The sequence below is a fragment of the Chiloscyllium plagiosum genome, unplaced genomic scaffold (assembly GCF_037043375.1).
Source record: "Chiloscyllium plagiosum isolate Xiang-an unplaced genomic scaffold, Cpla_swu_hap1 HiC_scaffold_24, whole genome shotgun sequence".
Taxonomy (NCBI): domain Eukaryota; kingdom Metazoa; phylum Chordata; class Chondrichthyes; order Orectolobiformes; family Hemiscylliidae; genus Chiloscyllium; species Chiloscyllium plagiosum.
Genome location: NW_028270162.1, coordinates 18,531,445 through 18,554,318, shown reverse-complemented (window position 1 = coordinate 18,554,318; position 22,874 = coordinate 18,531,445). Strand labels below are relative to the sequence as shown.

Genomic DNA, 22,874 nt, shown 5'->3' with positions numbered 1-22,874 from the left:
AAATTGCTATGGTACCTAGGGTAACATGTTTTCTGTCGTATTTTGAGAGCATGAGAATCAAAATATTTCCAAACTAAGGTGTTCAAGTTAATATAAAGCAAAGCAAATGTCCATATTCTAATCTTCTCCAAGGGTCAAAATTAAAAAATCATGCTCCTTGAAAATAATTCTTTGATCAAGATTTGACTATCTGCTGTATCCCATTGTGCAGCTTGGAGGCAGATTTGTTTAATCTGTTAAACACCTTAGGATTTATTACTAAATGAAAAGAGACACGATATAAAAAGTTGTTATCGTGTGCTAGTTACAGCTCAAGCACATTGTATCCTTATTTGAATGCTCATTTATGCTGAAAGCAATTCTATTAATCCAAAGCTAGACATCCTTGGTTACTACTGAAACCAAAATAAATCTCTTAATTATCACAATCTTACGGATTCTTTCTCCAGCTTTGTACATATTTTGCCTCAAAAAAAAAGCCTCAAACACTACTCTCGATCCTCCTTAATTTGGCAAAGATCACCAAATGCAGCAACAAGAGACACCAATAAGGACTGACAATAAAATTTACAATTTTTTCAGTTGGCAACCACTAGATTCACAATTCCACAGTTATTTAAACTGGATTTGGGTGGAGAAGAGCTGGTTACCAAGGCTCTCATTCAGCAGGGAAATAAAAGAATGTAAATGTTGGACTTGTTCATGTAGCTACACAGCTTCAACGGACTGGGACCAATGTGGATAATTAATTGAACAGCATTTTGCAAAATAAAAAATTCTCCAAGCAATATCATATCCTCAGTACAAACAAGGGTTTCAAAACCATCCTGCTCAATAATACTTGGAATAAATTAGAGACAGAATCTTTGCCTTTTAAATTATACAGAAAAAAAAGATACTGTAAATATTTCTTGTAGACAATATGAATGTTGATTCTGAGAACGCAGTAATTGCCTGAAAAGTATTTTTTTTAACATTTGAAAAAGCCCTGGATTATAAATAAATACATTCTGATACGTTAAATATAAACCATAGTTTTAACTAATGTAAATAAACAAAAGAGGAATAGTATTACATTATTTTATTTCAATTAAACAACTCCTTTGAATTAAAAATACAAATTCCATTGCAATGCCACTGCAGCTGCCTCAATCCTAAGCTCTGGAATTGCCTTACAATGTAGTAAACTACATTGTCTCTCTAACTCCCTTCTCTTTTAAAATGATTCTTAAAACCTGCTCCTTTGACCAAGTCTTTGAGTTACCTATCCAAAACACTTTAGCTGGCTGAGTGTCAACTTTCATTTCATGAATGGGATGTTTAACTATCTTACACAAACAAGGTATTATTGTCATAATTGCAACCTCGGTGGACAAGCTGTTGCCCGAGATCTAGTAATATTGACAATATAATGCCATACAAGATACCATCTCTGAACCACAGGGAGTCCATCAGGCCAGCAGTGACTGTTCCCAGCAACCATACTCTCTAAAATGTATTTACCAGTTTTTCAGTTATCAAGATAGTAGAAAATTGAAAGACCATTATTCACAACTTCCATCATCTGATTTTAATATCAGAGACCTTCATGACCTAATATGGTTTTGGAAAGGAAGAAATCTGGATCTAAAATTGTGCAATCACCTGACCACAGATTGAAGTAAGCTCACAAAACTAATGTGGAATAATAAAATCATTAATATAAAATGGCAATTTTGGTTCCAAAATAAAAAAAAACTTAGAAGCCAGTCAACTGAGCTATGCATCAAAAACTTGTATCTCACGTTTTAATTTGCACTTTATGATACATGGCACATGTTGGATGTGATAGGTTACTGAAGTATCCAACTTAGAAACACAAACAAAGCCAGACTCGTTTGAACGGTTGCTCTGTAGCTGCTTGGCAGAGCAGCAGACTGAGAGAAGAAAATGGATCGGAAACAGCCAGGACTAGAAGAACCTCTCTTGCCCTAATTATCTCAAGAGCTGGTGAGAAGATAAAAGAGAAATATCCATTCAATCAACAGAAGGATTCTACAAATTTTGCTAGTGCTGAGGATACAGAATACCTAAACAACTCTGGTCACAGATTCAACTATAACCACTCACCGACTCAGGACTTCTTAAAAATGCATATTATTTCTTTTTACTGTGTTATGCCTTCTTTTTAAAACTCTATACCTGTGTTTTTTGCACATTATTATTTTGCTCAGGAGCTCTTTCACTCTAGAAATCTTACAATTTTCTCCTTAATTTGACAAGTAGTAAGCTTTAACTAAAGGGTTATATAGCTGCATTCTAGAATGAATTAATTTTTTTTTTAAACTGCAGTCAACCAAAGGGAAGAGGGTTGGTTTAAAAGAGGGGAACCTACTCACCTGGTTGCAGCAAAATTATATGTTTTCATGCCTATAACGAGCTACCATTATGAAACTAAGGTGGAGCAGGAGGGGGAGAGGAGAGAGAAGCAGGCAGGAGTCTCAAGGTACCGTACATTTTCATCTTTTATAAATTTTCATATAGGCACGATCAAACATTTCTTTAGTGTTACTAGAGGTGCATGTGCATCAATACTAATCATGCATGGATGAAACTGTTAGTTGGTAGGAATTTCAGTAAGTTCTTAAATCATACAGGACACGGGATGACGTTCACTCATTAGGGCTGTGGCAGTTTTTCCAAACCACAATCCAATTTTTGTGGGCGGCATGGTGGCACAGTGGTTAGCACTGCTGCCTCACAGCGCCTGAGACCCGGGTTCAATTCCCGCCTCAGGTGACTGACTGTGTGGAGTTTGCACGTTCTCCCCGTGTCTGCGTGGGTTTCCTCCGGGTGCTCCGGTTTCCTCCCACAGTCCAAAAGATGTGCAGGTCAGGTGAATTGGCCATGCTAAATTGCCCGTAGTGTTAGGTAAGGGGTAAATGTAGGGGTATGGGTGGGTTTCGCTTCGGCGGGTCGGTGTGGACTTGTTGGGCCGAAGGGCCTGTTTCTACACTGTAATGTAATGTAATCTAATCTAATTTTGTGCTTGGTCCTTTCCTTCAAGTCCTTTCTCCTCACACCCCCACCTTTCAAGTAAATTTGTCCAAATTCCCATTTGAAAGTACTATTTATTCTCCTTCCATGACTTTTTCAGAAAGCATATTCAAGCAGATGCTCCCTATTTACTCTAACACGAACTTCGAGGGGAATAAAATGAAAATCAAAAGTCTACACTTCAACTAAACATGTGACTGGCAAACAATTGCAACTGACTTGTAAAGAGTTAAACAATAAAACCACGCACATACAATCTGTCTTCTTTCAGTTTCAGTACAGCTTGCTTAAACAGACCCCTTGTAGCAGAGTGCAAATCAGAAAACCTCCTAGATTGCTAACACAGCGCCTGGAACATTAAATCCTTAATGCTTGGAGAGACCAGAACAATCTAACAGGGCCAACCGTCAACAGTGAAATGTTTACCGTTTGTCGTCTCCAAAACCTATTTCAGGCTGGCAAATTTGAACTGGACTTTCTCATTCATGACCTGTATAGACCATTTCCCAACATTACAGAAGATCAATTGCCAGAATGAGGATGAGGTAAAAATTAACCTTGCAATGATTCAGTTATTCGATCAAACCTGAAAACATGGTGAGAGTACGGACACACAGAGGATGACATGACCCGAATGGCACAAGGTACGAGTGCTAACTTGGAAACTTGTTGCAGGTGAGTACAGATGAAGAAAGTGATGTGCTTTTGTATTCTTTCAGCCTCCAGAGGCCGATGTAAATGTTCATGGTTTTAATTCTGTTAGTAGGCGGGTGATTGTTTTGGTGAGTTATGATTTTCTCTCTAATTGTGGCAACTCTAATTTGAACAACTATTCGGAACATGCTGTATAAATTTAATACAATACTGTTAAGTCCCATTTAGTGTTGCCTCATTTAATTACTGTTTCACTTAAATGGTCAGTTAATGAGGCTTGAATTCTTGGACAGTGTCATAAGATTAGGCTCACTGGTCAAACCTAGGGCTGTGTGACCTATTCAATGCCATTTTACATTGGTATCTCCCATATTATAGCCAATACTTTCCCAGCCCTTTGACTTGTGGCCACAACTGCTCCCAGATTCACTCACTCGCAGATCCCTTCCTTCTCCCCATTCCTTTGATTCCCCTGCTCAACGTTTCGGGTGTTTCACCTCCTGTCCTGAAGAAGGGTTACACGCAAAATGTCAACTTCTGCACCTCCTGATGCTGCCTGGCTTGCTGTGTTCTTCCAGCCTCCTGGCAAGCCATTGCTGGTGCTTTTAAAACCAGGGTGAGGGAGATAGCTGAGGAAAGCAGAGTGAGTCTATACTTACTGGCCACGAATGAGATTTGATCTTACAAAACATGGAATTCTGAGGAGGCTGGGCACGGTAGACAAGAGGATGATATTTCTGCAAAATGGGGCACATCTTAAAAGTAACCTAAAAATAAAAGGCCCCTCATTTAACACAGAGGTGAAGTGCAACTTCTGAGGGTCAACAGTCTTTGGAATTCTCTTCTATAGTAGAGGCAGGGTCATTATTTGACTGGAGTCAAGGAGAAGTTAGATGTTTGATCAGTGGAATTAAAAGGTATTAAGGAACCAGTGGAATTAAGGCTGCAATTTGATCAACCATGATCTTATTCAGTGTGGAGCAGATGTGATGACTCAAATGGCCCTATTTGTTTGGCTTTTATGAATACAGCTATACATGCTTTATCACGAGTCCTATTATTTTTACACTGCTATCTTCTTCTGAAACCATTTCAGAAAACCAACTGGTTTCCCTTCATACAACTAATTCAAAACGCTCATTTACAAATCTTTCCCAGGGACTCAAGGGGAGTCTTTTAAGTTACAGATTAAAAAAAATGAAGTGCGAATGCTGGAAATCAGAAACAAAAGCAGACACTGCTGAGTTTTTCCAGCAATATCTGTTTTTTTTTTCTTGAGTTATGTCCTTTCCTTCTTTAGGGAGAAATTATAGATACTTTCTCCCCAGCTGGAGGAGCTGTGTAGTTCCTCGGAATCCTGGATGTGGTTACTTAATTTTCCCTTTAGAAACACAACACATGGGTTTCCACCATGCTTTAGCTCCTCCAGTCTTGCTCAAACGCTTCGAGTTTGGCCTCTATAGAGAAATGCGTTTCCCTCGCAACTACTCCACCCCCTAAAGACGGGTTATCGTTATGTACCCGGCTCCCCTGGCTTACCTCCCCCACTCTTATAGCACAGATACGGGAACCTCCAGACGTTCCCCAGTCCCACCGCGTAGCCAACACAGACCAAGGTGAACTCCAACTGGCGGCTCCATGTCTCGCTGCCTCGCCGAGGGGCTGGGAGCGAGTAGCGGAGCGGTCCAGACCGAGCCCCCTCTCCTTTGTCCGGCTCCAGCCTCATTTCCTCCGCGACCATCCCCGTTGCCTTATCATCGGTGCGTTGAGCCCCGTGTCCCATAATCTCCCTGCGTTAGTCAATGAGCGATGGGTCGTGTGGGCAACACCGTTGTTTGAAGATGTACCGCCTCTTCAACTGGAAAGAATGACACGCTGCACAGCCCGGAGCGCTCTCACTTTTATCCATCGGGTTGCCCTCCCAAGCTCCTCCTCCACCTCGCAGCCATCAGAATACTGTACTCGTCCAGCTCCGCGAACCCGCCCTCAACACAGGCACCCGGCCTCGATCATGTTTCCGTTCTTCTCTTTACGTAATCCGATATCTAAGCAACCTTCGCACAGAAGAACAGTTTTTTTTATATAAAAATGACTCAGCTCGAAGAAACGGTTCCACTGCAATGTGAACAATGATGCACGCTGTCATCTAAGAGTTAACAAATGCACTCCCTTTATTTTTGACAAAAAAAAGTCATAAATAATCATAGCTAAATTAAGTGAAACGTAACTAAAAAGGACGTCATTCGCTGTTCAGGAATTCTTGAGATCAGCAATAGCATTGAAGACTTCCACATACAGTTGGACATAATTTGTTCCGTCTTCAGGGTACCTGGCTTTGAACCGCAGGAGAGAGGTAGCAAACGGGCTGAGTGACCTCCTTCTGTCATGATGTTATTGTTCACTTAAAAATTTTCTTACTGAAATTCGAAATTAGTTTTCCTAGCTATCTTCACCATCCTTCCTGACAAGAGTCTGAGACTAAACCAGTCTGTAACCTGGAGTCATGTTCAAATTCGAGAAGAGGTTCCCATCTCATATTTGAATCATCAATAACACTACCTAAAGTATTCCCATCTGGTACTTCGTCTGGCTCATCTTATTCACTGCCAGAAGTCTCATTTATACCTCATATCTCTAGATTCCACTATCTAATTCACACTACCTGGTCTCTCGTTTACAAACCTCGGTAAACTTGAAGTTGTCAGAAACTCTACTGTCTAGGTGTCTTAATTTGCACAAAGTTGTCTTCACCCATCATCTTATGCTCACTAATTCTCATTGGTTTCTGGTCATACATCATCTTCATTGAAGAGCTTTCTAATATTCTCATCAAGCCCTTGTATAGTCTTTAAGCTCAGTTCCTGTACCTTTTCCAGTCAAATAACGTTCTGGAGATATACATGCTCATCTAATGCTGGGCTCTTTAACATCTCTAGTATTAATTGCTTCACCATTGAGGCTGTACCTTCCGCTGCTGGCATGGAGCCCTTAAATCTGGCATTTCTTCCCTAAACCTCTCTCCTTTGTTGTCCTTCTTTAAGGCACTCCCGAAAACCCACGCTGGTGACTGAGATTTTGGTCATCAGACTTATTTTCTCTTTGAGACTGGTGGTCATATTTTGATTTTATATTTTGTGAAGTAGCTTGGGACATGAGTTTTTACATTAAAACCATGACAACAAAATACACGTTGTTCCTATTGCACACGAGGAGGCTTCTCTAATTTCATTCAAAATATTTCTAGAGGTATCCTCCTGATCTCAGTTGGGGTTGGGGAATGTAGCTGAAAATGCATTAGGTAGATGAAGGTGGGGGGAGAAGGTGTTAGGTCAGAGAGGAGGGGGGAGTGGATAGATGGGAAAGGTCATGCACAGGTCAGGAGGCTTGGGACTGGGAAATGAGGAAACTGGTGAAATCCACATGGATCCCTCATGGTTGCAGGGTCCCAAGGCAGACTATGAAGCATTCCTCCTCCCACCATCAGGTGGTAAGGGTTTGGCAATGGAGGAGGCCCAGGACCTGTGTGTCCTTGGTGGAGTGGGAGGGGGAGTTGAAGTGTTCAGCCATGGGGCGGTGGAATTGGTTGGTGCAGGTGTCCCAGAGATGTTCTCAAATGATCTGCAAATTGCATCAGGGATACAGGCTGCCTGACGAGACCACAATCAGGTGCAACAGATGTAGATGACACTGGTGGAAGTACAACCAAATTTGTCAGATGTGGGAGGATCCTTAGGGGCTTTGGTCAGAGGTGAGGTGGGGGGAGGGGGGGAGGGAGGAAAAAAAGAGAAGGTGTGGGTACTTCATGTGGTGGAGGGGAAGGTGTCAGGAGGGGAGTGTGGGGAGAGTGGCATAGGTCTGATGGAGTGATCTCTCCAGACTGCTGATAGGGGTGGGGAGTGAAATATATCTCTGGTGGTGGGGTCCGTTTGTAGATGGCAGAGGATGGTGCGATGTATAGAGAGGTCGGTGAGGTGGAAGGTGAGGACCAGGGGGGTCCTCACCTTTCCCATCTATGTGCTCCACCCTATCACCTTTTCCCAGTGTGTGCAAAAGGGTCCAACTCAATGGAGCCTGCAGCAGTGACTGAGCTTGTGGGTGTGTTGCCCATGTGAACTGTAGTAAACAACAGGTATATGTTGCAAATTCCCCATGTGTGGACAAAAAAAAAACAAAACAGTAGAGTAATGTACAATTTTGCTCTCCTTCATATTGGGAGGAGCTGGGGCTGGACTGGGATAGACAAAGCTAAAAACACTCAACACCAAGTTATAGTCCAACAGGTTTATTTGGAAGCATAGTCATGACACTAATCTTTTGTTATAAATTGTATTATGGTCCTGCTCCACAGCTACAGGAGGAAGGAACTCCAAGTAAGTGCTCTCCTTACAGGTAGTTCTCCTATAATGCAGTAGTTGTGTTCTCATGCAGCTTGGTGTATGAAAAAAAATTGTGCAATATAAGTAATAGGACCTATGGGAAAAGTAGGGTTGGGGGCGGGGTGGGGGGGGTGAACCACAAAATATCAGTAAAAATCAAAACAAAAATTTAGTTAGACTATGCTATCATTTGTTAGGCTAAATAAATCTTTAAATCATTAAAATAATGTAAACTTAGTATTCCAGTGTTAAGGTTATTGACTACAATCTTTCATGAAACTCTTCACTAGAGAGCATGCAGGCTGACCACATGATACTGATGCACAAGTCAGGGTTGTCCTCTGGTTTGAAATTTAAAAAAAAACACTTACTTCTAAACGTAGACTACAATTTCAAATTTCAAGACTGCAGAGCTGATTGTACACCCTGGTCCAACACTGGCATCTCTCTAAAACAGGAATGCAAAGATAAAAATCACAACACCCAGGTTATAGTCCAACTAAAACTGTTGGACTATAACCTAGTGTTGTGATTTTTTAAACTGTTTTAGCTGAACACATTTTGCCAACAGGATCCTGAAGGTGTTTTGCTGTTCAGCTAGTGCCAGGTTTATAAAATTACTTAATTTTGTCACTAAGATTCTGTAACGATCAGATTCATAGCTCCTTGAAAGTAGAGTTACAGGTAGATAGGATAGTGAAGGCAGTGTTTGTGCGCTTTTCTTTATTGGTCAGAGTATTGAGTATAGGAGTTGGGAGGTCATGTTGCGGCTGTACAGGACATTGGTTAGGCCACTGTTAGACTATTGCGTGCAATTCTGGTCTCCTTTCTATCAGAAAGATGTGGTGAAACTTTTTTTAAAGACTCCAGAAAAGAGTTACAAGGATGTTGCCAGGGTTGGAGGATTTAAGTTACGAGGAGAGGTTGAATAAGTTAGGGCTGTTTTCCCTGGAGCATCAAAGGCTGAGGGGTGACAGAGGTTTATAAAATCATGAGGGGCATGACTAGGATAATAGGCAAAGTCTTTTCCCTGGGGTGGTGGAGTCCAGAACTAGAGGGCATAGGTTTAGGGAGAGAGAGGAGAAAGTTTAAAAAAAAAAGGACCGAAGGGACAACTTTTTCCATGCACAGGGTGGAACGTGTATGGAATCTGCTGCCAGAGGAAGTTGTGGAGGCTGGTACAATTGCATTATTTAAAAGGCACATGGATGAGTATATGAATAGGAAGAGTTTAGTGGGATATGGGCCAAGTGTTGGTAAATGGCTCTAGCTTAGGTTGGGATATCTGGCCAGCATGGACGGGTTGGACTAAAGGGTCTGTTTCCGTGCTGTACATCTTTATGACTCTATGGCCTTCATCTACCTATCGCATTCTTAGCTACCTTCTCCCAAACATCACCCCCACCCCTTCCCCCCCCCCCCAATTATCTCTCAAGCCCCCAGCCCACAAGTCTCATTCCTGATGAAGGGCTTATGCCCAAAACATCAATTCTCCTGCTCCGCGATGCTGCCTGACTTGCTGCGCTTTTCCAGCATCACAACTGTAATCTCCAGCATCTGCAGTCCTCACTTTCTCCATATTAGCCCAACAGTGGGACATGACATAAAACAAACAGAAAAAGAGATCTTATCGGTTCCCAGTCACACACAAGAAGTGCACCAGCTTCTGTCTGACCTGCTTGAAAAATGCTTCTTTTTTGGTTTAAAGTGCTTCTCCTCTGACCTGTGCAGAAAATGCATCAGGTGCAACTACACAAGTATCTTTCTGCCAGCATTTGAAACTGGACACATGGGCTGGCTGGCAACTCACCCTCACATCCAACATTCAAGCTGAATAAAGAATGGGATATGTTTGCCAGTGTTATTATTCTTGCATTCAATCAGTAAATTTATGGAATGGCATACACAAATCCCTCACTTCAGAAGAGGGAGGCAAGACAGAAAACACCTTTGGATACATTTCTGCTGCAAAAAATCATCAAGACAGGATTGGAAAACTCTGGCTATCAAATGGTTCACTCATGGGCAATGGCTTACCACAGAGTCAGAGGTAAAAACAAGGACTGCAGATGCTGGAAACCAGATTCTAGATTAAAGTGGTGCTGGAAAAGCACAGCAGTTCAGGCAGCATCCAAGGAACAGGAAGATTGACATTTCAGGCAAAAGCTCTTCATTGGGTCATTCCTGATGAAGGGCTTTTCCTGTTATGTCAATTTTCCTGCTCCTCAGATGCTGCCCGACCCGCTGTGCTTTTCCATCACCACTCTAATCTAGAATCTAGTTTCCAGCATCTGCAGTCCTCACCTTTCACCTCTTCTGAACCCTCTCTAGCTTAATAATATCCTTCCTACATTGTAGCATCTCCGAGCTAGATACAGCATCTTTTGTTTTATTTACTCATAGGATGTTGGTCGCTAGATGGGAAAGTATTTGTTTGCAATCCCTAGTTGCTCTTGAGAAAGTTGTGGGGAGCTGCCTTCTTCAGCCACTGCAGTCCATGAATTATAAGTAGGCCCACAATTCTGTTCAGGAGGAAATTCTTGGATTTTTGACCCAATGACACTGAAGGAATGTTGATATAATTTCAAGTCAGGATAGTGAGTGGCTTGGAGGGGAACTTGAATGTTGTTCATGTTTCCATCTAATTGCTGCTCTTGTCCTTCTAGATGGAAGTCGTCACGGGTTTGAATGTACTATTGAAGGAGATTTGGTCAATTCTGCAGCACATCTTGTAGTTGGTTCACATTGCTGTGACTCAGCTTTGGTAATAGAGAGGGGGTTTGGTACTGATCAGGTGGGCTGCCTTGTCCTAGATGGTGTCAAGTTTCTGGAGTGTTGCAGGAGCTACATACATCCAAGCAAATGAGGAACATTTCATCACACTTCCAACTTGTGCCTTGTAGATGGTGGACAAGTTCTAGATAATCATTTGTTAGTGTTTCTCGTCCGACTTGCTCTTGCGGCTATTGTATTTATGTGACAAGTCCAGTTCAGCTTGTCAATGGTAGCCCTCAGGATGTTGTTTGTGAGGGATTCAGTGATGGCAATGCCATTGAATGACAAGGGAGCTATGGTTAGATTGTTTCTAATTGGAGATGGTCATTTATGGGATGCAAATGTTCCTTGCTAATTTTCAAACCAAGCCTGGAGAATGTCCAAGGCCTTGTTATATTTGAACATTGACTGCTTCCTTATCGGAGAAATTAAGAATGGTGCTGAACATTGTTTTGCTGATGACTGTACAGCACCTCTGATCTGATGATTGAGGGAAATTCACTGATGAAGCAGCTGAAGATGGTTGGGCCTACAGCACTATCCGGAGGAACTCCTGCAGAGATATCCTGGAGTTAAGATGACAGACCTCTAACAACCACAAATCATCTTTCTAGTTACCAAATATGACTCCAACCAGCAAAGACTTCTCTTTAAACACCCCTAAAAATTGTCAAGGGCAGTCACTCACCTTATCTGAGCTGGTTACTATGACATATCATTTTCTGAGTGAACCTGCATTAAAAACTGTTTACACAAAACAAGAAACAAAGACGCCAATAACATGATACACTGACTAAATATTTCTATTTTCTCAGACTAATGCCTCATTATATGAGGATGTTGAATAAAAATAGAATTCACATATTGAAATCTAGCACAGCATTGTCATTTTGACATGTTTTGTTTCAAGTTTTCTTATCAAGGTTCCACAACTGTTATATTTGCAAGCTTCTTTTTCCCCTGTTATTCTCGTTGTTTTTTTTTCTATTTCCTCCTATTTTCACTGAAAGATGTGAACTTTCACTTCAGAAAGTTCACATCTTTCTGAACTTCTGAAAGATAGTTCAGAAAAGATGTTGCCAGAGTTGGAGCTATTGGGAGAGGCTGAATAGATTGGGGCTATTTTTTCCTGAAGGCTGTGTAATTGAATTTTGGATAATCAAAGATGGAGGACAAGAAAAATTTGTGGCTGTAACAGCTGCTTTTTTTTTGGGGTATTTTAGTTGTTGGTGGCGATTTCCTCAAATTCCAGGAGCAGCAATTACTGCTTTATAAGCTGTTGCATTGTTTTGGAACTTGAAAAAAAAAAGTCAAAACAATGGCACTTTGCAATACATGGTCAGTGAAGGAGAGGGAGAGAGAAAAAGAAACCTACACTGCTAACTGACAGCAGTGAATCTGCACAGTTACGCCTTTGCTGATGGAATTCATGTATCGCTGGACATCAGAGTGCATCTAGGAAAAACTTAAACAGCGAAATTCACAACTGATCTTGGAGGAACCTGTTTGGGAGAGGTCACAGCACAGAAACAGATAAAATTATTCACTTAAGTGCAGCCTTACTGTATATTTACAATAGTGAGTAGAGTGGGTCCTTTCTTGATTATGTTTTATTGAGATCCGCCTCTTGATTAAATTTTAAAAATAAGCCATAAGTGTTAAGTTAGCCTGGAGCAGTATTTGGAGAGCAATAACATGGTGCTATTTTCTGGGTCTGTAAGTTGGAAGAATGGCCTTTAGTAGAGTGATATGCTCTTTTGTCGGGATGTGGGAGTTTCAATTTTGGTTGGTGGGCATGTTGTTGGAGGGAATCCTGAAGGACAGGACTTACATGTATTTGGAAAGGCAAGGACGGATTAGGGATAGTCATCATGGCTTTGTGTGTGGAAAATCTTGTCTCATGAAGGATTGATGGAGGGTAGAGTGGTGGACTTGATCTATATGGACTTCAGTAAGGCATTTGACAAGGATCCCCATGGGAGACTGGTTAGCAAGGTTGGATCTCATGAAATACAAGGAGAACTAGCCATTTAGATACAGAATTAGCTCAAAAGGTAGAAGACAGAAAGGTGGTGGTAGAGGGTTGTTTTTTCAGACTGGAGGCCTGTGACCAGTGGAGTGCCACAAGGATCGGTGCTGGGCCCACTACTTTTCTTCATCATTTGTTTAAATGATTTGGATGTGGACATAGAAGATATACTTAGTAAGTTTGCAGATGACACCAAAATTGGAGGTGTAGTGGACAGTGAAGGTTACCTCAGATTTCAACGGGATCTTGATCAGATGGGCCAATGGGCTGAGTGGCAGGTGGAGTTAGATTTAGATAAATGTGTGGAGCTGCGTTTTGGGAAAGCAAGTCTTAGCAGGACTTATACACATAATGGTAAGGGCCTAGGGAGTGTTGAAGAAAGACTCTGGAGTGCACGTTCATAGCTCCTTGAAAGTAGAGACGCAGTTAGATAGGATAGTGAAGACAACATTTAATAAGTTTTCCTTTATTGGTCAGAATAAAGAGTATAGGAGTTGGGAGATTATGTTGCAGCTGTACAGGACATTGGATAGGTCACTTTTGGAATATTGCGTGCAATTCTGGTCTCCTTCCTATCAGGAGGATGTTGTGAAACTTGAAAGGGTTCAGAAAAGTTACAAGGATGTTGCCAGGGTTGGAGGATTTGAGTATATGGAGAGGCTGAATAGGCTAGGGCGGTTTTCCCTGAAGTGTCAGAGGCCGAGGGGTGACCTTATAAAAATCATGAGGGGTGTGGGACAGGATAAATAGACAAAGTCTTTTTCCTGGGGTGGGAAAGTCCAGAACTAGAGGGCATAGGTTTAGGATGAGAGGGGAAAGATATAAAAGAGAACTAAGGGGCAACTCTTTCACACAGAGGGTTGAGTGTGTATGGAATGAGCTGCCAGAGGAAGTGGAGGAGGCTGGGACAATTCAACATTTCAATGACATCTGGATGGGTTTATGAATAGGAAAGGTTTAGAAGGATACGGGCCAAGTGTTGGCAAATGGGACTAGATTAGTTTGGGATCTCTGTTCGGAATGGATGAGTTGGACCAAAGGCTTTGTTTCCATGCTGTACATCACTATGACTCTACATAGAAGTTTATAAAATCATGAGGGGCGTGAATAGCCAATGTCTTTTCCCCCAGAATAGGGAAGTCCACAACTAGAGTGCATAGGTTTAAGGTGAAAGGGGAAACCTGGTAGGCAGGTTTTCTACTGCAACACCGCTACATTTAAACTAAGTAGCGGGGCGGGGGGTGGGGGGGGTGGAAGAGAGGGGACAAGCTGGATGTTTAAAAAGGAAATTGAAGGGAAAGTTAGAAAAGAGAAGTCAAGAAAGACAACTGTATCAATGAGGCAGAAAACTCGGAAAGGCATCATGCTGTAAGGTGGAGTGAAATAAGGGTTGATGGGAAGGGTGAGAGCAGTAACAAATTTAAAAAACTATACATGAATGCACGAAGCATTAGACATAAGATGGATGAGCTGGAGGCTCTTTTGGAAATTGGCAGATACAATATTGTGGAGATAACAGAAACGTGGCTTCAAGTGGACAGGGCCTGGGAAATGATTATTCAAGGATACACGTGCTATCATAAGGACAGACTGACGGGCAGAGGGGGTGTGGTGGCCTTGTTGGTAAGGGACGATATTCAGTCCCTTGCGCGGGGGGGGACCTAGAGTCAGTGGATGTAGAGTCAGTGTGGATAGAGCTTCGAAATACTAAGGGTAAAAATACCCTCTTGGGAGTCATCTACAGGCCCCCAAACAGTAGTCTGGATGTCAGATGCAAGTTAAATCAGGAGCTGAAATTGGCCTGTCGCAAAGATGTCACTACAGTTGTTATGGGGGATTTTAACATGCAGATAGACTGGGAGAATCAGGATGGTATTGGGCCACAAGACAGACTTTATGGAGTGCCTCAGAGATGGATTCTTAGAGCAGCTGGTGCTGGAGCCGACCGGGAGAAGGCAATTCTGGATCTGGTATTGTGTAACGAACCAGAATTGGTCAGAGACCTCGAAGTGAAGGAGCCATTGGGAAGTAGTGACCACAATACAATAAGCTTCAATCTGCAATTTGAGGGGGAGAGGTACAGTCGGAAGTGACAGTACTTCTGTTGAATAAAGGGAACTATGGAGCTATGAGGGAGGAGCTGGCCAAATTTCAATGGTGCAATACCTTAGCAGGGATGACCGTGGAGGAACAATGGCGGATATTTCTGTGTATAATGCAGAAATTGCAGGATCAGTTCATTCCTAAAAGGAAGAAAGATCCCAGGAGGAGGCATGGGCGGCCGAGGCTGACGAGGGTAGTAAATAAACAAAGTTGAGAGAGAAAAAGTATAACATAGCTAAGATAAGTGGGAAAACTGAGGACTGGGAAGCTTTTAAAGAGCACAGAGGATTACTAAGAAGGAAATACGCAGAGGAAAAATGAGGTACGAAGGTAAACTGGCCAAGAATATTAAGGAGGATAGTAAAAGCCTTTTTAGGTATGTGGAAGGCAAAAAAATGGTTAGGACAAAAATTGGGCCCTTGAAGACAAACAGGGGAATATATTACTCGGAACAAAGAAATGGCAGAAGAATTAAATGGGTACTTCAGATCTGTGTTCACTGGGGAAGACACAAGCAATCTCCCTGAGGTAACAGTGGCTGAAGGACCTGAACTGAAGGGAATTTATATTTGCCAGGATTTGGTGTTGGAGAGACTGTTAGGTCTGAAGGTTGATAAGTCTCTGGGGCCTGATGGTCTGCATCCCAGGGTACTGAAGGAAGTGGCTCGGGAAATCGTGGATACGTTGGTGATTATTTTCCAGAGTTCAATAGATTTGGGATCGGTTCCTGAGGATTGGAGAGTGGCTAATGTTATACCACTTTTTAAGAAAGGTGGTCGAGAGAAAGCAGGAAATTATAGACCAGTTAGTCTGACCTCAGTGGTGAGAAAGATGCTGGAGTCTATTATAAACTATGAAATTACTGCACATCTGGATAGTAGTAACAGGATAGGAGAGAGTCAGCATGGATTTATGAAGGGGAAATCATGGTTGACTAATCTTCTTGAATTTTGAGAATGTAACTATGAAGTTGGACGAGGGAAATCCAGTAGATGTAGTGTACCTGGACTTTCAGAAAGCTTTTGATAAAGTCCCACACAGGAGGTTACTGAGTAAAATTAGGGCGCATGATATTGGGGGCAAAGTACTAGATTGGATTGAAAATTGGTTGGCTAATAGGAAACAAAGGGTAGTGATAAATAGCTCCATTTCGGAATGGCAGGCAGTGACCAGTGGGGTATCGCAGGGATCCGTGCTGGGACCACAGCTTTTTACAATATATGTTAATGATATAGAAGATGGTATCAGCAATAACATTAGCAAATTTGCTGATGATACAAAGCTGGGTGGCAGGATGAAATGTGATGAGGATGTTAGGAGATTACAGGGTGACCTGGACAAGTTAGGCGAGTGGGCAGATGCATGGCAGATGCAGTTTAATGTGGATAAATGTATGGTTATCCACTTTGGTGGCAAGAATAGGAAGGCAGATTACTACCTAAATTGATTCCATTGAGGTAAAGGGGCAGTACAGAGAGATCTGGGCGTTCTTGTACACCAGTCAATGAAGGCAAGCATGCAGGTACAGCAGGTAGTGAAGAAGGCTAATAGCATGCTGGCCTTCATAACAAGAGGAATTGAGTATAGAAGCAAAGAGGTGCTTCTGCAGCTGCACTGGGCCCTGGTGAGACCACACCTGGAGTACTGTGTGCAGTTCTGGTCTCCAAATTTGAGGAAAGACATTCTGGCTATTGAGGGAGTGCAGCGTAGGTTCACGAGGTCAATTCCTGGAATGGCAGGATTACCTTACACTGAAAGACTGAGGCGACTGGGCTTGTATACCCTTGAGTTTCGAAGATTGAGGGGATCTGATTGAGACGTATACGATTATGAAAGGATTGGACACTCTGGCAGTAGGAAACATATTTCCACTGATGGGCGAGTGCCGAACCAGAGGACACAGCTTAAAAATACGGGGTAGACCATTTAGGACAGAGCTCAGGAGAAACTTCTTCACCCAGAGTGGTGGCTGTGTGGAATGCTCTGCCCCAGAGGGCAGTGGAGGCCCACACTCTGGATTCATTTAAGAAAGAAAGAGTTGGATAGAGCTCTCAAGGATAGTGGAATCAAGGGTTATGGAGACAAGGCAGGAAGAGAATACTGATTAGGAATGATCAGCCATGATTATATTAAATGGCGGTGCAGGCTCGAAGGGCTGAATGGCCTACTCCTGTGTCTATTGTCTATTTAAAAGGGACTGAAGGGGCAAACCTTCATGCAGGCTATGGTGCACGATTGCAATGAGCTGCTAGAGGAAGTGGTGGAGGCTAGAACAATTCCAGCATTTAAAAGGAATCTGGGTGTGTACATGAATTGGAAGGTCATGGGCCCAATGCTGGCAAATAGGATTAGGAAATGCTGACAAATTAGGATATCTGGTCAGGTCTGTATGCATGCTGTAGATCTCTATGACTCTACAGTCTACAAATCAAATCTTGCTCTATACATATTCTTCTTTCATGTTGCCAATCTCATTCTGTTGTCTTATTTTCTTTCTCAAACTCACACATCCCATCTATAACATGCTTCATATAAAATTAACAAGGCCTCCCTTCTAGACCCAGACATTATCTTCTCATTCCAGTGCAGAGATTGACATTTGGTTCTGAACATAGCTCTGCTAATCTGTTCAACTATTTTCTATTGCAGATTTTAAAAACTTCTCCTTTCAATATATTTTATGGCCTTTCATTATATTGTGAAATACCACAGCAGGAAGCATTGCATATTTTTGGACATAAATTTGACTGCTAGCTGCTGTGAATCAGAATGTCTAATTTGGACTTTGTAGATCCAGACAAAGCAAAAATGTCAAACTGCAAAATAGCACCGGTCCTAGAGTTATATGAAGGCACACAATTTGCAGATAAAGTAATTTTTCAAAAGAATTCTGTCCGCTGCAAAATGGTGGAGTCATGAGATCACACAGCACAGAAAACAGACCCTCTAGGTCCAACCAGTCCATGCTGATCATAATCCCAAACTAAAGTAGTCCCACTCGTCTGCTCCTGGCCCATATCCGGGCATAAGCGCTTCTCCAGGAATTCCTGAAGAAGGGTTTATGCCCGAAACATCGATTCTCCTGCTCCTTAAATGCAGCCTGACCTGCTGCGCTTTTCCAGAGACACATTTTTCAGCTCTGCTCGCCAGCATCTGCAGTCCTCACTTTCTCCTAACTTTACTAATTAGTCTACCACAAAAAATTCATCTAAGGCTTTAGTAAAGTCCAAATAAACAATGTCTACTGCTCTGCCTTCAATCTTTTTTGTAACTTCCCCAAAAGAATTCAATCAAGTTTGAAAGACATGATTTTCTTTGCATGAAACTATGCTGACTATCTGTAATCAATCCCTCGCCTCTAAATGCCCATAACTCTTACCTTTTAAAATCACCTCCGACAACTGTAGGCAGACTCAGGTCTATAGTTCTAGTTTCTCCTTCCAATCTTTGTTAAAAACTTTGACATTAGCCACCCTCCAGTCATCAGCCAGTAGTTATAGATGATGCAAATATTTCTGAAGGGGGTCTCGCAATTTCCTCCTTTACTTCCCAGTGTTCTGGGATACATCAGATCCCGGAGGCTTATCCATCTTTATATTCTCTAAGACCTCCCAAACCTCCTCATCTGTAATGTGAAATGTTTTCAAAACAAAGTTTATTTCTCTGCATATACTAGTTTCTATATTTTTCTCCACAGTAAAAACTGACATGAAATATTCATTTAGTATCTCTCCCATCTTCTGGATGGGTATAGGAATAGGAGAGGTTGAGAGGGATATGAGCCAAGTGCTGACAAATGGGACTAGATTAGGTGAGGATATCTGGCTGGCATGGAGGAGTTGGACTGAAGGGTCTGTTTCCATGCTGTACAGCTCTATGGCAAAGACAACCTCCATGATCTTTAAGGGGCCCTACCCTCGCTCTAGTTACCCTCTTGTTCTTAATGTATTTGTAGAATTTCTTTGGGTTATCCTTAACCTTGTCTGACAATGGTATCTCATATCCCCTCTTTGCCCCTGAGTGTTTGAGATGCTGTGGTTAGTTTCTGGATTTGGCAGAGTGTTGCTGCATCCTCAAAGAAGGTGACCATACAACATCTGGAATAGGTGTGACAGCAGTGGTAGCGATTTTGGGTTTGTAGCACCAGTGTGTCATCTCAGTTCTCCATTTTCAATGCCATCTTCCCCCTACCACCTACTCCATTAACATCAATACCAACCCCAGGGAATTCCACTACAAGCGTTTTTAAGAGCTGAAAAATACCCATTAACCATTACTCAGTTTCCTAGCCCTTAGGCACAAAATTGGCAATGTTGTTACTGTCCTTTTTATTCTAACACTTACAACTATCCTCAAGTCTGTTGTATGACACTGTATTTAAATACTTTTGGGAAGTCCATGTACACCACATCAAGGGCCTTCCTCTCTAGATTACGTCTTCAAAAAACCCCAACCCCAGAAAACCCCATTTTTCTCTTAAATCTATGACAACCCTTCTGAAATTAGTTCACAACTTAATTCTATCTTGAATAACTGTGCCTGGAAACTCTTTCCCACCAAGGTTCAACTGACTGGTCTATTAATTATGGGGCCAAATCTTTATAACTTTATTTTTGAAGGAGATAACGTTTGCAATCCTGCAATTTTCTGCACCATCTCGAAATCCAAGGAAGATTGAAACATAATTGCTGGTATCTCTGCAGTTTCTATACAACTCCTTCAATATCCTTAGATGCATCTCAACTGGTCCCAGTGCCTCAACTGTAGGTAAAAAAGTCTCTTCAATACCACCTCCTTACCAAACCCTTCCCAAAACAGTTTTCTCACCTGTCAGCTTCTGCACCTGTCTTTATCTAAAGAAGTTGTTAAATTTAACAGGTCAGCCATGCACCTTGCTTCCATGTGTAAATCTCCTTGTTGGTCATGAATTGTCTTACTCATTTTACCACTTTTCTGATTGATGTGCTTTACAGATTTGGGATTTCCTTTAATGTTAGCTACTGATCTTGTTTAGACCTCTTGAATTTCTTTGCTCATCTTTCTTCTGAATTCAACTTAGTACCCGATACCCGTCACAAGTTCTCTTTAATTTAATTTCTCCTTTGTTATCCAGGAAGTTCCAACTTGGTTAGTCCTACCTTTCTCTTTTGAAAGAATATAACTTGTGTGCCCAAACCACTACTTCTTCGAAGTTAGCCCATTGTTCAACTACAATTTTTCCTACTAACCTTTGGTTCCAGTCTATCCATTTAGTTATGTTCCAGCGTGGGCTGCAGCAGCTGGGCAGGTGTCACTTCCTGGGGATCTAAAAATCCAAAACAGCGAGGCGGGAAAGTAGAGGTCCATGCCATCTGCAGCTGATCCATCATGGGTGAGGTGCAAGTTAAAGGGGTGGAAGAGAAACTTATACAATTATCTTCTATGTTCTCAGCTGCACTGAGATATGGATTTTGTCGCAGCCATAGCACAGAGAACCATTACATCCATGCAGCTAAGGAGGCACAGGTAACTGGCACTTTAGAAATCCCACTCTGCTCCCATCCATTCTGTGCCATCCCAAAGAGAGACAGCTTCTTCCTTTCCTCTTGGCTCTGTTTCTCATTTGTTTGCTTTACAACTGGTGACAATGACTTTTGTCTCATGTCAATCTAAGTATTATCTGTGGCTCACTGGTAGCCTGCCTGCTTTGGAGTCAGAAAGTTGTATTTTCACATTATGCTCCAGAACTTGAGCACAAAAATCAAGGATGAAGGCATTTCAGTGCAGATTGGAAGGAGTCTTGAATAGTTAGAAGCACTACCTTTCAGACAGAATTTTAAACTGAGGACCTATTGCCCATTCAAGTATACATTAAGATTCCATAGAACTTCAATATCTTGGCAAATATTTAGTCCTCAATTAAAAATTACAATAACACAGCATCTAATCACATTGCTGTTGGTAGAAGTTTGCTGTGGTAAAAATTGGCTGTTGTAATATACATTGGAAATACAATAGTGACGACACTTCAAAAATATTCCCTTGGCTATAAAGTATCTTAAGATACTCTGATTTTGAAAGGAATCATATGAAGGCACATCTTTTTTTCCTCTCAAGCAGTGGAGGCTGTGCACACACTGATTCTTGACACTTGCTCTGCTGAGTACTTCCAGCACCCTCTATTTTTTTTCCCCACTATGTGGCAGACTAGCTCTCTTTGTAAAGATGCACACTGCTACACACAGGTTCTGTACTGGAACTAACAAGCTACATTATCTGCACACAGTCCTAATCACCCAAAATTCACCTTTTGGCCGACTGTGGTGACTGAAACAAAGTCGGCATAGTGGACTTCTATAGAATAAAGAGAACATGATTACTGTCAAGGTACCAGGTATTGATCTTCATGATTCGTGGCCTCTGATCACATACTAGCCAGCTGCTGAGGGACTGGAATCTCAGTCCTCATACAGGGCAGGGTTGACATGCAAGGAAGTTTTTATTCCTAGTGAAGCAGTGTTTAGTTTGCCTGTCTCTGTCGAGTAGCAAAAGAGAATGAAATATAGTTAGCTTTCTTTGAATAGGGAGTGTCAATAAGTTCCTGAATGCAACAAGAATTGAAAAACTCAGACTTTACAAATGTTTTCAGCTCCAGTCTGGAAAGAACCAGATTTATAAATCTTCATCACTAAATTCATCCACACAGCCACTGGCAATGTGATCTTCAGCCAATACAGGGGGTGGTTGGCTACAACAGCAAGTAAATTTTAGTAAGGTCTTCACTACAGAAGTATAAACATTTCTCACAAACTTTACTGAGATACAGCCATATTTATTTGGAGTAAATCTCATGTGAACATGAGCAATAACGAGAACAGGACCTCCTAAAGATCAATGAGGTCATTGTTGTATTGAACCATAGGAGATGGGAGAAATATTAAAAACTGACAAAATATTCACTTAGTTGTTGAGAAGAAATGGAGGCTAAAGAACTCAGGGAAATAAATACTTATATTTTGAAAACAGTTCACATACAGAACAGGAAGTGCTGGAGGTCTTAAGAAACAAAGGCAGATAAATCTCCAGGACCCAATCAAGTATATCCCAGGATGTTGCAGGAAATTAGGGGTGAAATTGTGGGGCCCCTACCAGAAATATGTATCATCTATAAACACAGGTAAAGTACCAGAGCTCTGGAGGGTGGCTAATGTTGTGCCATTGTTTAAGGCAGGCTGTAAGGAGAAGCCTTGAAACAAAGACCTGAGAGTCTGACATCAGTAATGATTAAGTTGTTGTAGGGGATTCTGAAAGGTAGGATTTACTTGCATTTGGAGAGGCAAGGATTGATGAGGGACCGTCTGAATGGGTTTTATGCGAGGAAAATAATGTGTCACAGCTTGATTGACTTTGTTTTTTTTTTAAGAAAGTGGTATAACCAAAATGATTGAGGGCAGAGATTGTTTAGATTAGACTCCCTATAGTGTGGAAACAGGCCATTTGGTCCAACAAGTTCACACCAACCCTCCAAAGAGTAACAACAAAACCTAAAACTATGGGCAATTTAGCATGGCCAATTCACCGGACCTGCATATCTTTGGATTGTGGGAGGAAAGCAGAGCACCCAGAGGGGACCCATGCAGACACGGGGAGAATGTGCAAACTCCCCACTGTTGCATGAGGCTGGAATTGAACCCAGGTCCCTAGCATTGAGACACAACAGTGCTAACCACTGAGCTACCGTGCCACCCATACTTGGACTTTAGTAAAGCCTTTGACAAGGTTCTGCATGGTAGAATAATGAAGAAGGTTAGACCATATGAGATTTAGTGTGAACTTCCAAATTGGATACAAAATCCTTTAGATTCTAACGTTTAGAGGGCAGCAGACAGACTTCGGAGGTGCATTTGGGATAGAATCAAACT

The 22,874-nt window shown here is 41.9% G+C and overlaps 1 protein-coding gene across 2 annotated transcripts in view; it reads right to left on the bottom strand.

The window, feature by feature from the left end:
- The window catches only part of LOC122562580 (sodium- and chloride-dependent GABA transporter 1-like), a 112,117-nt gene that overhangs the window by 69,276 nt on the left and 19,967 nt on the right, over positions 1-22,874 (bottom strand). Inside the window, exon 1 of one of the 2 annotated variants that reach the window (XM_043715538.2) lies at positions 5,230-5,598. The exons of the other annotated variant lie outside the window; for it this stretch is intronic. Within the exon in view, the coding sequence (XP_043571473.1) occupies positions 5,230-5,473 (244 nt within the window). The 5' untranslated portion in view covers positions 5,474-5,598. Of the gene's footprint in view, positions 1-5,229; positions 5,599-22,874 lie in introns of those variants that run through there. 2 annotated transcript variants of the gene reach the window in all.